At 40.6% G+C, this 18,499-nt stretch overlaps 1 protein-coding gene across 2 annotated transcripts in view; it reads right to left on the reverse strand.

The window, feature by feature from the left end:
• Positions 1-166: 166 nt before the first annotated feature.
• Positions 167-18,499, reverse strand: part of brip1 (BRCA1 interacting helicase 1) — a 54,091-nt gene continuing 35,758 nt past the window's right edge. For both annotated transcript variants that reach the window (XM_022195631.2, XM_022195630.2), the window contains exons 15-20: positions 18,058-18,217; positions 17,593-17,714; positions 4,557-4,669; positions 4,378-4,460; positions 3,930-4,244; positions 167-1,634 (exon numbers count right to left, since the gene is read on the reverse strand). In XM_022195631.2, coding sequence (XP_022051323.2) covers positions 895-1,634; positions 3,930-4,244; positions 4,378-4,460; positions 4,557-4,669; positions 17,593-17,714; positions 18,058-18,217 — 1,533 coding nt within the window. In that variant the 3' untranslated portion in view covers positions 167-894. The remainder of the gene's footprint in view (positions 1,635-3,929; positions 4,245-4,377; positions 4,461-4,556; positions 4,670-17,592; positions 17,715-18,057; positions 18,218-18,499) is intronic.

An 18,499-nucleotide genomic window follows, 5' to 3' on the forward strand; every position in this document is an offset into this window, starting at 1 on the left:
CACTGATCAGACAGATGTCTGTCAGATGTCTTGCTTTGTGCTGTAGTACAAGATACTGCAGATATATTGCCTGCTTTTTTAATTCATATCATACTTTTGGGAGCTAAATTATTGCCATACAAGAGATACAAAATCAATGAAGAGAATGGAAGAGCAAAAACAGAAATGAAATGCTGGCATTTAATTTTATTGTGACTACAATGTATGTAAGCTTATACCGAAGGTGGAGCCAATGTATATTCACACACTAATATCACTTTGGCTTACAGTATATAATTACATAGTTGGAAATGTAATTGAAAATAATAAATGTCCCTTCTTTGTGTTAAATCAGGCATGCCTAAAGCATCCATGTTCCTCACCCATAATCTACAAACATCATTAAAACAGAACTAAATGATTAGGCACTTGTATAGAAACAAATGAGTTCCTGCTTTTGTATTTTAATGATTTGTTTAAACAGACATTCAATCAGTGGAGCAATTTCAATATTGTTGGTTAGCTATGTGTTTTTTTTTTTAACTGAGAACAAGCTTTAATAAGATGAGCTGTCACACTACATAAGAAGCAGATCTGAGATGGCTGAAGCCTCATCGTGGACTGCATGTGTGGTATTAGTGTGTGGGCTAATTGCCTGAGGCAGCTGTAACCCACTGAGACAGTTCACAACAAAGTGTTCAAGAAATTCTGAAAGACGAACTGAAGAACATCAATAAAAAAAATAAAAAATATGGAATGAAGAGAATGTGGTATTTTAAACTGTGCTGCAATCTGTTTCACAATGAATCTACCTGTAAAATTTGTAGCCAAAACATCTGCCAAAATAATATGCATTCAGCACATCGTTTCCTAAGATTTTCAGCTTTGTCTACACTATTGCTTCTATCCAGGTTGTTAGTTACCTGTTGAAGTGCAGGGAGCTTTCTGCTTGGACCTAGACAGCCTGCGGAGCTTACTGCCTGTCTGTCTGTTCTGGGTTTCAACCTCCTCTCTCTCCTCACCTTGCTTCTGTCCTCTGATTTCTTCTTTCTGTCCCTGTGACAGCTCTGTGCTTTTCTTACTGACTGAAATAGCACTCTGTCCATCAAAAGCAGAGGCTTGCCCTTGGGCCTGCTCAGAGCCAAAAAGTTCCTCTGACAGCAGGGCTGGGCTCTCTGTCTTGAAGACCATCCAGGACGGCGACTCGGTCTTCATCTCTTTCTGTGGGCTGCCTTCATCATCCTCTTCCTCAAAAAGTTCTGGAGTAAAAAAAATCGTCTGGTCCTCGTCATCTGAATCATCTGACGAGGCTGATTCACTTTTATAGCAAGGAGGGGCTGTTCCTGTAGAAGATTGTGGAGCCTGACAGCTTGATTCCACATTGATTTCACTGGAATTGTTTCCAGCCTTTTGTTCAAGACAAACCCCGTCAGTCTTTAATGGTGGAGAGGAGATCTGATGATTCTCTTTGTCCTCAGGATGATTGAAAGTTTCCAAGGGCTGGCTGGAATTATCGAGTGCTCTTCTTCGAAAGATTGGCTTCTTAAAGGAGGTGCTGATGGAGCTGGAGGTGAAAATGGGGAACAGAGCCTGATCTGTTGTTTTTGGACGTGAGCGAGGCTCAGCTGGGGGAACATGCGGCATCTTCAATTGTTCTGTATCAATAAAGCAAAATTCAGTTTTTAATAATTAAATCAGTGCACAGAAGACATTTTTACCCTTCAAATAGCATATAACAGAAAGAGCAAACATGCTAAGATTAAGAAAGACATACTAAATGTGGGCATACGCTCAATATAACCCAAACAAAGGTCAAGGGGATTTAATTAAAAGCAACAGTCCAACATCTGCTCATCAGCTCGCTCCAGCGCCACTCAGGCACGCAAAAGACCTTACAGTAATGAGGCAAGCCACTCAACTGATCCCATGGACCCCCACCCCCAACTATGAGGGTTAAGGGGGTGGGGGTCTACTACCCTTCTACCACTCTATCCACCACACTCAATTCAAATGGGCAAACAGCTCAACCTTCTTATGACCCCAAAAACAATGGGTGCTCGCCAAGGCAATGTGCAAACACGTCACCTCAGCATATTTCTATCTGGTGATGTCACGCTCATACACCAAAAATGATATACACCTTTCAATTCCTGTTTTTTTAAAGCACCACTGCTTTAAATGTCACAGTTCATGGAAGAATAATAAGTAAGAATAGGTTCCAGACAGTGGGAGCAGTATAATTATACTGACTAAAATCTGTTCTGTGCTCATTTATCAGAAGTTTGATCATTTTATAGGAACAACACAATTTTATCACATCCCCATCATGACGGACGCAATCTGAAATTGACATAGTAAAGCAGCACTGTCTCTCCTTAGGAACATACCTGAGAAAACATGTGCTTAAGATTTAAAGAGTTAAGCATTGTTTCTATAAAAAGCATACAATATAAAGTGTAACTCTTCATGCTAATCATCACACCAAAAATCGACTTTTACATTCAATCCTGAAGGAAAAATTAACATTCTGTAATTGTCTTACTGTCAATAACTTTAGCAAAACCAACAATGAATGCACAATGCCAACAAGTATTGTGTGTGAAAGGCAAATATACACTACTGTTTAAAAGTTTGGGGTCACTGAGAAATGTCCTTATTTTTTGAAAGAAAAGCAGCTTTATTCAATGAAGATAGCACTAAATGAATGGTAACCAGAAGAAGAGTTTGGAATTGTTCTGAGCAGCCACACTTGGAAGTTGGAGTGTAAAATCTGGAGTCTCCTTATGTAGATATTCACAGTGCTGCACTTGGTGGTTTACATGACAGGTGCTACAAATAGATGGCTAAAAAATGGAAAAAAAAGTGCTACAGACAGCAACACAGTCCTCCCTGTCTCATCTCCACAGCTCACCAGTCACTGTGTAAAGTGGGTATGAATGTCAGATCATCTGGTTCAGAAGTAGTTAGTCACAGACACATTCGGAAAAACATCAGGTGAGGGCGTTTCCGACACTATCCCACAATCAAACAAGCTGTTTGAAAGGATTATCAAGTTTACGTCAGACTGAAAGCCACAGACACATTGTTGGTTTGGTTTTTCATGGGATTTGTTTGCTAGTGACAGGCTGTCTTTTACTTTGGTAGAGTTGTTGTGTTTGGACTGGTACAGGTTCAGTTACTATAGTACCAAGATGTTGACAAAAAGAAAACCAGCCTTTTTATCTGAGATGCAAAACAAAATTTTAACAAAACCATGACAGTACAACGATAACAAGGAAAAAGATATATTGTAACGATCATTAAACCTCCCATCAGCAATTCTGAGTGACATTATTTGATAAATTTTAAAAGAGGAAAGAGAACTATGTATGTATAACATAAAACACAGAGTTCATAGACCCTCTAAAACCAAAAAGTGTGGTTTTGAACAGGCTGTTATCTTTAAATTACAATAAACTGATCTGAAAAAACTGCACCATTTATCAGGAATTGTGAAAAAAGAAAGAATTGGCAGACGTTCAGCTTCAGCTGGTCCTAAAGCTGTGGCACATAGTTGAATAGTGAAAATGAACCAGATCTAAGCTTAAAATCATAATAATTCAGAAAAATCACTCTATTCTCTATGTCTCACTTAAAATTTCATCAAAAATGATACATTCGCAAAATATTATACATGTTGATTTCAGTTTTGTTTTAAAATCATGTTTCCCCCCCCCCCCCCCCCCCACTTTTAATGATTATGACTATGAAAGTGTTATACTGCACAAAAGACGTGTAAGCTCTTTCTACTTCCAGTCATGACTGTGCAGGTCTTCATATTGTTGTGACAAATGAGCCTACAGTGAGTTAAAAATGTGACAGAGGCAAAAACACCCCGAAGCTGCTTAGAGTTCAGAGACGTTAAACTTGCAGTTCCAAAACTCTTCTTTCAATACTTTTATTTATCTCACCTGTTTTTTTATTCTCTTCACCTTTCAGCTGTGTAAGAGAAAAAAAATGGCAGACTGAAGGGCTTGTGTCCGGCTGGGGTTCAGGCGGTTTGACACATGAGCTGGGTATCCGAAGCTCTGAGGCCTTGGGTAAGCTCTGTTCCTCTACAGTTGCTACTAAGTGAGGGCTGGGAGAGGAGGCAGTAGGGCTGAGTTCTGCAGACACAGAAGCCACCTCCACCTTCTGCTGCCCCTGAGAGAATGCTGCCAGAGACTGCATGGCATTGTGGAAGGTGTCATGATGCTGGACGAGCTGGCGGACCCATTTAGACAGACCTAAGATCACAGACATACACAGTAGACACACATGCTACCAAACATCTTACAGTGGATAACTATTGCCACCTAGTGTTCAAACTGAGAAGCTGTGCAGGTCGACAAAGTTAACATTGTGAAGCATACTGAGTACCTGTGATGTACTTATTAGGATTATTCCTGTACCGATCATCCACAAGAATTAGGGCACCCCAGTCATTCCTGTGACGGATACACCTGAGAAATGAAGTTTGAAAGTTTAATTACCAAAGGCAGAGAGCACCAAAGTAAATCTGTAAGGTAATCCACAGCTGCTTCAGAGGACAGACCTACCTTCCTAGGGCCTGGTTTAGAGCTCTGTAGGCCTGGATTTCATACCAGCGATGACCTGGGAGAAGACCTCTAGAGCTGCAGTGCTGGTCATTGTACTTCATCTTCAGTTCTACCTGGAATGGCAATCAGTGGAATAGTTGAATGATTGTGGATTACGTTGTTGCACAATTATGTATGCAATTTAATAAATCAATTACAAATAATAAGAACTTCTTTCAGAAATGCTGTCAAGAGTGACCAGAATATGAACAAAATTTCTCAAAAGTAAATTCACTGCTCTGGCTGCTGCTTTTACTTTATCAAGCCCTATTCTGCTTTAGATATGGAACTAATTAGTATCTTCATTATCTGTTAATTTGTCATTCTGATATTTAATGATCACTGTCCAAAAATATTGAAAATTGTCTGTCACAAATTCCCACAAACAAAATAATGTTCTGAAATAGCTTGCTTCATCTGAACAGTACCAAATTTGAGATACTGAATTGAAAATGTTACAAAACAAACCCTTAAAGTGAAAGGGAGCTGCTAACTGACAAAGACTGGTATTTTTTTTTTTGAAAACAGTAACTAAATTATCATTTCATTATTATTCAATTGTTGGAAAAAATCTCCCTTGATGGGCTGCAAAAAGCAAATTGCATGTTTCACTTCAGTCAAACAGGCTCCTAGTTCGAATATGAGTCCTATCGCTAATCTTGAGCGTTAATCTCCAAAAAGTTACCCGCTACAAAAAGATTACCTAACCTGCTACGCTAAAAACCTAATCTGCCATGCAACAACCACAGCAGTGTGGCAGTACCTGGGAAGGAAGGTTTTATGCTTACCTAATGATGCAGAACAAATTGAATTAATAACAAAAATATAAGGGGCCACACCAAGTGGGGATCTAGGGCAAACAACCCAAACCCTACACAAATATTATTCAGGGCCTGAAGTGGTGAGGTATGAGCTGCCCTCACAGACAGATGTGTTCTGAAAGGGCTACAGAGGGGCTAAAGAGAGGCCATGACAGAGTAGAATGTAGGTAGGAGGGGAAGACAAGGTGGTCTCTGCGACATGAAGCATCCCTGTACAAAAATGCCAGGAAAGCATCCATCCATTTGCATCTGTCGCTGCTGATTTTAGCGTTAACCTTTCAGAATTGACAAGTGAAAAGTTCAGCTGGCGTCTGACGGGATGCCATGCGGGGCAGGCTGCTGAACGGGGCTCTAACTGCTTTTGACAGGTACCGTGTGTTTGCCCAGAGCCACCAAACACGGGGCCATGGCAGGTACAGCCTGTTCCCTCACGTGCATCACGCAATGCCACTGTGGCCTGCCTCAGCTTGTGTGTGTAAACAAACAAGCAGAGTCACAGGAAATTCTAAATGCCGCCCCAAAGTTGGACTATGACTAATCACACCTCACCTCAGAAGCATGCAAGCAGATATGCAACAACTCCCACCTTGAAACATCTTAGCACAAAGTTTGATAGTTTGTAGAATGTAGGCCGAGGCCTGTCAGGAGATTTTAATTATTCTTTCTTTCTAAAAACAATCCAACAGGAGTGCAGGCTGTCAGTGGAGTGAAACTCATGTAACCGTATCACAACAAGTTCAGAAAATGCTGCTGGCTTCATGGTGAGAGGTTTGCCAATGTATGAGACACCAGAGCAGTTAAAGAATCCACTTCTCAACCCACAAAAAGGCCGGTAGCCCCGAGCCGGCAGTGTCATCTAAATCCAATCACAGTCCATTTCAGCGTTCGAGCCATCACATCCCTGGTCTGTACCATGTCACCGTCCAATCTAACATGACAGGTTGCATATGTGAAAAAGCCAATTCTGGCTGCTAGCAAATCTCGCAAATGTGCAAGAAACCACAAGCTAGAAGGGATTAGTTAAAATGTCAAGAGATCACTCGTTTGCTTTGGCCTTGTCCTCTACAGCAACTTGTTCATCCCTAAAAACATATATTTGACCACTAGGCATGATTCGCAGCTGAGCGCATCTGTTTGAGGTACATTTTACGTAGGGTGTGTGTGTGTGTGTGTGTGTGTGTGTGTGTGTGTGTGTGTGTGTGTGTGTGTGTGTGTGTGTGTGTGTGTGCGCATCAGTGTCAGTGTGCACGCCCCTGGCAGTCCAGGACATCTTGTGCCTGTCACTGAGATTGCTGAGCGCCTCATCTGCCACATGTGGCTGAGCTGACAGCTGAGTGGCTCATCTTCAAGACACTGTCCATGTGTGTGTGTGCCCACACTGACAAGGGCATCAGACTATCACACTCCTTTCCAATATGATCATGGATCAGCTCACACCATGTCTACACTGAGTCCTACTTATTCTTCTTTAATTGCTGTTGTCTTTTTTTTTTAATTCAAAGGGAGGCAGTTAAACCAAAAATGAATGTCAAGTCAAACAGCTCAATTTTACATGTATGTGAAGGCTGAGGCTGCCACAACAAGATGTCTTTTCTGGACAGTAATTACAGAAGAGTGAACTGTATCAAACAAAGCTGTCAGAACAGAGTTCGGCCTCAGTTGAAGGGAAAACGTTGCTATTATCTCAGACTGGGTCTCATGAGTATTGTGGCTATTTGTTGGGTCAAAACCTATTTGACTTAACTCCTTACTTTTCTCAGAGATTATTTTCCACTTACATCTGTCTGATGGGTGTGAGCTTGCTCAGACTTTTTCTGATGGATATTGGTTTTCCAACCTATATACAGCGCCCTCCATAATTATTGGCACTTCTGGTTAAGATGTGTTGAAAGCCTTAACATAAATTCAACTTTTATTGCAGAAGCATACTCTCACATTGAAAATTTTTGAAAAATGTATTATAGGAGAGGATTAGGTGCTGTTTTGTTGACAAAAGGGGTTTGTACAAAATATTAACATCAGGGGTGCTAATAATTGTGGCACACATGATTTGATGTAACAGAATTATTTCTTAATGTGTGATTTTTTTCCCCCACTGAATAATTGCACTTGAATTAAAGGTTGGATTTTCCTCTCCTTTTTCAATTGTGGTTTTATATTTTTTAGAAAAAAAAAAAGAGTTTATTTGAAGCTAAAGAACACACCTTAACCAGGGGTGCCAATAATTATGGAGGGCGCTGTATACACTACAGTTCATAAGTTTGGGGTCGCCCAGACAATTCCATGTTTTCCATGAAAACCCACACTTTCATTCATGTGCTAACATAACTGCATAAGAGTTTTCTAATCATCAGTGAGCCTTTCAACACCATTAGCTAACACAATGTAGCATTAGAACACAGAAGTGATGGTTGCTGGAAATGTTCCTCTGTACCCCTATGGAGATATTCCATTAAAAATCAGCCATTTCCAGCTACAATAGTCATTTACCACATTAACAATGTCTACACTGGATTTATCATTCATTTAATGTTATCTTCATTTAAAAAAAAAAAAAGATTTTCTTTCAAAAATAAAGGACATTTCTCAGCGATCCCAAAGTTTTGAATGGCAGTGCATATTGATGTACAACTAATCAAATTGACAGAAATTGTGTGTAGGACATTGCCCAAGACTATAGAGCGAGTGCAATAAAGAGAATCTGCTGCATCAGAGCAAAAAGTAGCACATCTTTAGATTAACATATTTTACCAAAAATCTTTTTGTTTTTAAAAATAACACCCATTATCTGAAAAATGCTGACTATTGTCTCTGCTAATTGACCAAACCAATAATCAGTGCCTCTAATAATCATGCCTCTCAGAACGGTTCGGACCGATGTGAAACTTCACTCAGGTGGTCTTACCTACAGCCCTGGTATTAAATCTCATTACTTAACAAAATATATGCAGAACATCATGTGCTGAAAACTGTTGAGGACAGAAAGCTGCCATTAAAAGCCTGGTTTGCAGTCTTAATATTTTATCAGACAGTTCCAGATTTACTTCAAAATTTGTTGAATTTTCATGTATGGCTGCTTTTGTTTAGACATCATTTACATTTGGGAGCTTCTTCTCTACCCAAAATCGGGGCTGGCTTATATTCATCAAACTTAGCTATTATATGTATTGTTTCAGTATGGTTTCTGCAAAGTGTAGAAAATAATTCTAAAGAGTAACAAACCATAAGACTGATGCTGGCTTAGGAGTAAATGAGGATTTGCTTGTGGTGCTGACGAGGACTGTGCAAGTGGTGTTCATGTGTTACACAGCATTCCTTCAGCTTCTGCTGATAAAGCCATATGTACAGTGTGTTGAGTGCGCATGGAGCATTAATCATCCCCTCATCTTGATGATCTCCGTGAACTCTTCAACATTCCTCCAAAATCCCCTTTATCCATTTGTTTTACATGCGCGCAGGCCTTAGAATTAAAAAGCTCTTGTGTCTTTCATAAAAGACAGCCAAAGAGGTTGGCTGAGACCTTCATTAAAATAAAAGAGATGCCTTATCAGTAGTAAGTGTCTTTTTATTGCTTGTTAAAACTACTTACTGTTTGACTTACTCACGCAGGACGTGACTGTTCACTGTTAAACATGCCATTGGAAAAACTCAACATAAATGTAATACCACCTTTGGCTAGGCTTTCTCTGCAGAGGACTTTTCAAGTTCAACCTTTGATCTTTGTCACAATAACACAACAGGCCAGTAAAATGCTATGCTATGTGCTTAGGTTGGAGCGTCTACGAGTTTTGCCTGTCTGGGAATGCAGGCGGTGCAGGCATCCAGAGTGCTGGAGCAGTTTAAGTGGAGAGAAGCTGGGCTTACACCTCTTATCCTAGCAATGGGGTGCTGTCGTGTGACTGTGGCACAGAATGAATGAGTTAATATGTCTGGATCCATGTGTGCTCTTAAGAGAATGTGCACATGTTAGCACTAGTGCATGTCAGTGACAATGTAAGAACATGTCAGGCATATGTACGTGTGTTTGTGTGGATTTAGAGAACAAGTTTCAGTGTGAAACGTATGGTGTAAATTCAAGAAGGTATTAATACATTAAAGGTGAAAATGGGTCAAGAAAAATAAAACCAAACACATTAACACTGTGAAAATTAGAAGCAATACAGCTGCTGGGCTGTGACTCTTACACACTGCTTTGGTTACATTTATCCTGTTTTTACATTTGATAGCAGTAAAAACATCCTCGATGCCATTTTTTCTACCTTTACATTTGATCTCTTTTCCTAAAAAGACCCAAAATAAAACAAAATACAAATATTTTAAAATTTTACACTTTTGTTCAGGTGCTACAAAATTTTGTACACTGAACCTGTTCTTGATCACATCTGGCACATATCTATTGAAATGAACTTCACCAGCGTAGGTCAAATCAAAGAAAATGGTGGTCTTCAGGAATGCTAAAACTGCCAAACTGCACATGCATGTTTGTGCGTGTTTTTGGGACAGTAGTGACAGAGCACAAGGAGCACCTTAACACCGTTCCCACCACACTTATCCAGGTTCCTTAAAAGATCTATTTTTGCATAGCTGTACTGTATGGAGCACATGATGAACAGAGATTATAAAGTGTCTTGCATATTGCAGGATCAGCACCCGCAGTGTCACAAAATAGCCTTAAAGTAAACAAAATTCAATCTGTTAATTCCAAGGGAACCAGCAGAGATCAAAAGAGGGGGATCAGTAACTAAGCAAAGGGAGGAAAAACTTCATGTCCAAGATGTCATATAACAGCTATTCCAACAAGACCGTTTTCAATGTTAGGATTAGCTTGCGATTATCTTTTGGTCTTCTTTGTTGGTCCATGATATAGAGGTAAAGACAGTATTTTAATGGCCATAACGGTTATAAAAGGTAATACAATACACCCCACAGAGAGATCACTCAGTCTAAATAGATTTATGGTTCACAGTTTGGTACAGCAATTTCTTCTGAGGGGATTCATGGGCTGGGTCAATGGAGTTGGTTTAGCTCATTTGAACTCCATTATATACTGATAAGTACAGGGCTGCACAATATGTCGATTTAATACTGACACTGTGATGTGACCACACTCAATAGTCATTATGCAGGAAGTGAAGTACACATCATGCTACAACTCCAACTGTTATTGTTTTCCATGAATAATCTACCAGAGAAGTTTGTCTGATGAAACATCTTTTACTTTGATTTAGGGATTCTTATACACACAGGTTTTTTATAGTAACACGACACAGAGTTTGTTGACATTGTTGACCTGTGACAAACAGCATGCCATGCAGGATGCTGAATTATAAAAAAACAATAATAATCTAAGACAAATCTATGTGTGGTGACTCCAACCTTTGAAGTATTATTAATTTCAGTTCAATTCATTTCCAATTCCTTTAATTTAAGGCCTGCTTTTCAGTTTATAACTCACAACTTAACCAAATCACAGCAACATACAGTTTCAGCCTTTTCAGCAACTTTCTGCAGCAGCAGCAGGTCTCTGCACTTGACTGGAACAGCATTATTCTAGATCACTGTGTTTCTGCATAGAACAGTGAACCCTTACTCAAAAAATATGGTTACCAAAAACAAAGGACACTCCATGCTGACTTCACCTTTCACTGAAAATAACCCTCACAGTAATGTAGTACTAACTATCTGGTAGTGGATCCATTTTTACATATGCAGCATGTTTCTGTCTGAACCCGTCGGTCCCTTCATGAGCTATTATCTCTCTGACAGAGTGCTGCAGCAGTATCTGTGCTAGTTTAGCATGCTACAGGGGTAGCTGCATGGCTTCACAGTCATCAGTGTCAGTGTCCTCCTCTCAGTAGTGCAATAGGGTTAGCTCACAGATCTTTACAGACCCCCAGGGCTTCTCTTGGGGCCACCTTGCTTCTGCCACTGTGACAACAACAGAACAGTAAACGGGAGGGGGAAACAAAGCTGAAGTTGAAGATTTGAAAAAGAGATGAATGAAAAAGTTGTGAACAGGTTTGGACACAATAATCAAATGTATCAGTCCAAAATAGAGGAGGGAGACCTGATGTTTAGATAATCACACTAAAATCCAGGCAATTCAGATTTGAATTACATTTTGTATCCTTTAATAATACAGTCCCAGATTTACAGTGCAATTTTGTTGTATAAATCTGTTACTACAAAAATCGTAGTTCCTTTTGGTACCTCTGCTACAATTAGTTAGTTACAGTACAGGTAGAAAGGAAACAAGACTACGTAAAAGTAATTCTAAAAGCACACTAGGGCTGGGCGATATGACGATAGATATCGTCTGGGCGATAGAAAATATCTATCGTTTTATGTGAAGATCCTATCGTTTATATCGCAGTGTCGCAAAACACGCTTTACGGCAATATTTTACGTCACCGACGTGCCTTATGGCAAGTCAAGGCACGCGGCAGTGTTGCCAACTTAGCGACTTTCTCGCTAAATCTAGCGACTTTCCAAAGCGTCCTAGCGACTTTTTTTTGTCAAAAGCAACTAGCGACAAATCTAGCAACTTTTTGTGCCACTTTGGAGATTCTGACAGGAAAACTCGGATCATTCTGCAGTTACTGTCCTCAACAAGCAGCAGGTGCTGCTGTGAGCTCCTCCCTGTCCCAGAGCACAGGCTGTCAGTCCAGTAACCCCGCAGCAGTCCCAGTGTCTCAGGAGACCCACATCACTCTGCGGCCAGACGACAGATGAATCGCGCATGTGCAAAGTCACTACAGATCCCATCCAGACTTACGGAGCAGAATATAAATGAAAATGTTTTCTTCACTGTCATACTAAAATAAACCACAGCATTTAGCCTCTAGTTCAAAAACATATTTTGGGCGTTTTATACTCACTTTTTGGTCTCCACAACGTTATTCCTCTCTCCTACAACGTTGATTACAATTACATGTGAACTGGGAAATATGCAAATTAGGCGATGATGTCATTTAGTGACTTCTAGCGACTTTTAGGACAGCCAACAGAGACTTTCCTTACTGAGGAGTTGGGCAACACTGCACACGGCTAAAACAAACAGCTACCGAGGAAGACGGTGGACTCGACTCAGAAGAACAATCTAAACAACAAGATGATGAACAACCAGCTCAAACCGACGAGCCTGTACCTAAAAGAGGGGGAACTTCTGTCATATGGCGGCGGTTTGGATTTAAAAAGACTGACAAGGATCAGACTACCATACTTTGTAAGGTATGCCGCTGCGCAGTCCCATTCATTCATCGAATTTACCAAAAATATGCTATATCGTGATGTATATCGTATCGGGATATAAAATTTTGGTCATATCGCCCAGCCCTAAAGCACACAGTGTAAAAAAATGAAATTTGGGAAAACTGAACTAACAGTTGTGCTCTCATCGTGTAGTTAAAGTGGGAAAAGTGAAGAATGACACTGTCAAAAGCCGTACAAAGTTGAAATCTCAGCCGTCACCAGCCTCAGCCTCTCCCACCTGATCCTACAGCAGTCACAGTTATGACAAGAGATGGCAGGAGATGGCGAGCTCTCTGCGGAGCGCTACACACGCCGCAAATAAACAAAGGCTATTGCTGCAGACCACAGAAGATGTCATTAGAAATGCAGACTCTTCACGCTTGGTCAGCTCCGTCTTGGCCCTAACTAGCTCTGGCTTCCACACCTCTCCCCCCGGTGTTGTGCTCCATCCACTCATCTCTTGTTGTATTTTAGACAAGGTGCATTATTTTACAACCTTGATACAGCAACACCACATCAACACATCACCTTTACGATACTGTATGTTAGCCTTTGTTGGGTTAGGGCTAACAAAATCACCATATAATGTAATATCATCTAACAGCAAACTGCTACAAGCCTTAGTCTAAAAAATGTACCTTCTCTACAGTCTTCTCAAACATGACAACTGGTTGTCATTTGCTATAAGTAGGTAGTACAAGATAGCGATTGCTTTGTGCCGATGTCAACCGTCTAAAATAGGCAAATGTGTCTTTTAAAGGAAAAGGTAGGAGATATTCTTTAATTTTTTGTGGTATTGTTAGGGCTGGGCTATTTAACAGGTTATTATCATGGTAACGCATTAATTAATTAACGTCAACAATTATTTTATTGCACATTGAAGTCCATTGCTGACTGGCTCTGAATACACAAACAGACTAAACATGAGTCACAGAAGGCTGGATGTTGATCAGGACGTCATAACGTCTCACCCAAACTAACAGTGGAGGGAGGATTCAGACTGCTTGGAAACAGCATGTGGAAGAAATAGAGATAAACTAAAACAAGACAAGCTAACAAATGCTGCAGCAAAGTATTTTGCTATACGTTATTAGGACCACAACGAAGGACAGCACGCATGAGCCTCAACTTGCATCACTGGAAGGGTTTTTTTTCCTGTCTGAGATTTCCCAAAAGACCAAAAGAAGCACAAACATGGAATTCACAGGCTAAAAAGTCTTCAGCACAGTCAATCCCGGCTGTGTATTTTTTTCTGTTCAACCACTTCACCTTACAAACCAGGACAGCTGCTACTGAACGTAGACTGTTTCTGCTGCTCCCTGACAAAACAGAAATGTTTCTGCTGCTCCCTAACAAAGAGAAATGTTTCGGTTGGTACCTGTTCAGAAAAAAATAACAATAGAGATGGATAAATGTTAACTTGCTGTTGCTGGGAAGGTTCCTGTTCTAAACTTTTGATCATGGTTCTGGACTCTGAGGGTAACCTGTTTTTCTATAACAAACCAGATAAAACGTTAATGCCTTTGTCATGGCAAATCGCTTTGGTTTGATTCGATTTGACTACATTAATGTTTAGGTTGAGATTTACAAGAAATATGTTAAATGCTACTGTGTAAAGAGAATACTGCTGTTAAAAAGCACCTTACTTCTTTAACATGTGTGCAAGCTAAATGTGATTGCATTTTTGTTCATATAGCAGTACTTTTAAAATAGAAGTGCAGAATACACTACTTTTAAATTCAATATTTAATTTTACGCATAATGATGTGATTAATCGTAAATAATCACCAAAAACAATGCAATTAATTGCGATTAAAAATTGAAATCTTTGCCCAGCACTAGTTACTGTCAACGAATTGCAAAACAAAACCAATGCCAGAAATGTGTTGGTTTCAGTTTGTAGTCCAGCAGTCTGTCTCTCAGTACAGTCAGACTTTTCCTTCCATGCTTTAACCCTACCTATCCTGTCACCACATGCATTTTGTCAGATAAGCATAACTGTTGTGTGAACTCTGCAAGGATTTTGCTGGTTGGAGTGAAACTTCAATAACTCCTCCTGGTCCACACCCATAATATACTGGCAGTTTAAATATTTTACTAGTGTGGGTATTGTAGGTGAAGAAGTTCAGCATTCCATATTGGTGACCCTTTGTTTTCTGACCAAATTATTTTAGGAACTGAGCTAGGTAACAGCTGCTTAATAGAAGAAAAAAGAAAACGGCATCACTTAGAGTAAAATTCTAAGAAGGGTAACATGACCTTCTCTACAGCAATCCAACAGCTACTTTGTTAACAAGAAACACAACATTTAAATTTTAAAAAACTAAATCTCAAACAAATCTGAGGGAAAAAACAAACAAAAAGCAATGCCCTGAGAGCTGACAGAGGTGAAACTGACAGCTTTGGCTAAGGTGAAAAGGTCTGGAAAGCTTCAATCAGCCACACGTCTTGCTACACTGACAGAACAGGTTAGTGAAAGCTTCATCGTGCTCTGACAGGAGGATGAGGAGCAGTAAAGGGGAGGAGAACCGGGAGGCGGGGGAGACTCAAACTTAAAGGTCAACTTTATCTGTTAAGGACGGGGCAGACACAGCAACATCGCTTTGGGATTCTTTTTCACGGATCACCAAAAAGGGATGCTCTTATGTGGTGCGGGTTTGTTTGAGCGTGCACGTGTGTGTCTGTGAGATATATTTTTTGTCTTCATCGTATCCAGAGTGTTGGACCTTGGAGCCAAAATGGAAAAAGTGAAGAAAGAAAGCACAAGTTGGACACTAGCGTTATCATGGTCACAGTTTTTAACAATTTCCAGAAAGGAAAGGTTGTGATTTCTTCACCAACATTTGTGAATATGAAGCATTCTATAACCAAGACAAACAGAGGTGGAGAAAACAGCGAGTGTAACATTTAATGTGCCCTCTGGTCATGTGTGGTATACCTTTGCAGGAGCAATTTCCCCTAAGGGATCGATAGTACACTGCTCAAAAAAATTAAAGGAACATTTTTTGATCTAAGTATTGCATCAAATCAGTGAAACATGTGGGATACTGATCTGGTCAAGTAAGTAACTGAGGGGCTTTTTAGTCAGTTTCAGCTGCTTTGGTGTTCATAAAATTAACAACAGATGCACCAGAGGGGTAACAATGAGACAACCCCCAAAACAGGAATGAGTTTACAGGTGAAGGCCACTGACATTTTTTTTCCTTCCTAATGTTTTCTGACTGTTTTTCACTAGTTTTGCATTTGGCTAGGGTAAGTGTCACTTCTGGTAGCATGAGGCGATACCTGGACCCTACAGAGGTTCCACAGACAGTCCAACTCCTCCAGGACGGCACATCAATGCATGCCATTGCCAGAAGGTTTGCTGTGTCTCCCAGCACATTCTCAAGTGCATGGAGGAGATTCCAGGAGACAGGCAGTTAGTCTGGGAGAGCTTGACAGGGCTGTCGAAGGTCCTCAACCGATCAGTAGGACAGGTATCTGCTCCTTTGTGCATGGAGGAACAGGATGAGCACTGCAATAGCTCTACAAAATGACCTCCAGCAGACCACTGGTGTGAATGTCTCTGATCAAACAATCAGAAGGAGATGTAATGAGAGTGGTCTGAGGGTCCAGCGGCCTCTTGTGCCCGCTGTGCTCGCTGACTGGCACCGTGGAGCTCAGCTGGCATTTGGCATAGAACACAGGAATTTGCAAGTCCACCACTGGTGCCCTGTGCTTTTCACAGATGAGAGCAGGTTCACCCTGAGCACATGTGACAGGCATGAAAGGGTCTGGAGAAGCCATGGAGAACGTTATGCTGCCTGTAACATTGTTCAGCATAACCGGTTTGGTGGTGGGTCAGTGATGGTGTGGGGAGGCATATCCATGGAGGGACGCACAGACCTCTACAGGCTGGACAATGGCTTTCTGACTGCCATTAGGTATCAGGATGAAATCCTTTGACCCATTGTCAGACCCTACATTGGTGCAGTGGTCCTGGATTCCTTCTGGTGCACGACAATGCCCAGTCTTATGTGGTAAGAGAACTCATGCAGTTCCTGGAGGATGAAGGAACTGATGACGTTAGCTGGCCCCCATGCTCACATGACTTGAATCCAATAGAACACCTTTGGAACATTATGTTTTGTTCCATCCAACACCATCAGGTTGCTCCTCAGACTGTCCAGGAGCTCAGCGATGCCCTGGTCCAGTTCTGGGAGGAGATACCCCAGGACACCATCTGTCGTCTCATTCAGAGCTTGTCCCGGCATCGTCAGTCATGCATACAAGCACATGGAGGCCATACAAACTACTGAATACCATTTTGAGTTGCTGCCAAGGAATTTCAGCAAGATGGACCAGCCTGCCACATCAGTTTTTCACTTTGATTTTGGGGTGTCTTGAATTTAGTCCTCCTGGGGGGTTGATAATTTTCATTCCTAACACATTATCCAGTCCAGATCAATGCTAATATCCAGTTTGGTTTTTTTCCCCGTATTGAAATATGATGTATTTTCAAAGTGTTCTTTTAATTTTTTTGAGCAGTGTATTTGTTTCTGTTTCTGAAATGAGCTGTGACTAGCATCCATTTTTTGCCTGATACAAACAGATATGGACAGTTTTCAACATACTAAGAAGAACCTCCTTTTTTTTTTATAGCTATGATTGTGCAAAGAATTTAGATTTTAACACATGCGATGTTCGTGCATTTTATAGTATGACAATCGAGGCTTCTTTAAACAAAGGCGTGAAGCGGTGAATCATTTAAAGAATGTAATTGTAAATTTTCCTTTGGCTTTTTAGGTCAAAGTTACACTTTAGCTGCAGCCCTGAAGCAATTGTTCTCTGGCCTGATAGGAGCCTCTGATCTAAACCACTTGTTTAGCATGTACAACTGAAAGAGCTGCTGGAGAATGTCTGCAGACTGCTGTGATTCTACTTGCCTGGAGGTCTTTGATGTTTGGGAAAGGAATTCCAATGGTGACCACTGCCCTGGCATTGTCATCTGTAAAGTCGAGGCCTTCGCTCACTTTACCCCGACACACAGCAATCAGCAATGCACCATCTATAACAAATAAATCAGCATATATCACCAAAGTATGGAAGTTATATTCAGTAAAACTGAACAATTACAAGAACTATTCTGTGGTAACTTATGATTATGTCGGGTTTGCGCTGCTGTACAAATGATAAATCAAACTATTATTATAAACAACAACATGCAGCTCTTAACTGAACTGTTACAAATCAGTTAATTGCTTGATTCGCTGGACAACCACTACATCACAGATTAATGTGTTTTGGCACAAATATACAGGTGATCAAGTGACCATTTAAGCCACTTCCGTGTAATATAACAACAACAGTAACTCTGCCAAAGCCATTTTGATGATGTTTACCAGTCTCACCTCTTCCCTCACAGTATTTGATGGCATCATAGTACGTCTGAAGCAGCTTGTCGAAATCCCCCTTGGCTCCACCACGCGGCTCTGTGATCACGGTTTTCTGTTGTTCTAGCTTCTCCCAGAGACCAGTGTTGGTCCATCGGTCTCTCAGCTTGTCCAGCATCTGATCAAAATGAAAAGTCGCATCATGCTGTCAACACAGATGCCTGCCTAGTTTTTGAAAAAAGCAAAATCACCAAGACAGTACACAATTCATTACTGATATGTTTTTCAATAAGTCCATCATAACTTTTGATGACAGATTCAATACTCCTCAGCATGGAGAAGCGATGCACTATTAATTAATATTTAAAGAAATGCTCTGGCATTCTTCAGAGGCACACTTTCAGCTGCTATTTGCTCTAGGAGTTGTGTTGCTTTGCCTTTCTCAAATAAATACCACCTT

The sequence above is a fragment of the Acanthochromis polyacanthus genome, chromosome 13, assembly GCF_021347895.1.
Source record: "Acanthochromis polyacanthus isolate Apoly-LR-REF ecotype Palm Island chromosome 13, KAUST_Apoly_ChrSc, whole genome shotgun sequence".
Taxonomy (NCBI): domain Eukaryota; kingdom Metazoa; phylum Chordata; class Actinopteri; family Pomacentridae; genus Acanthochromis; species Acanthochromis polyacanthus.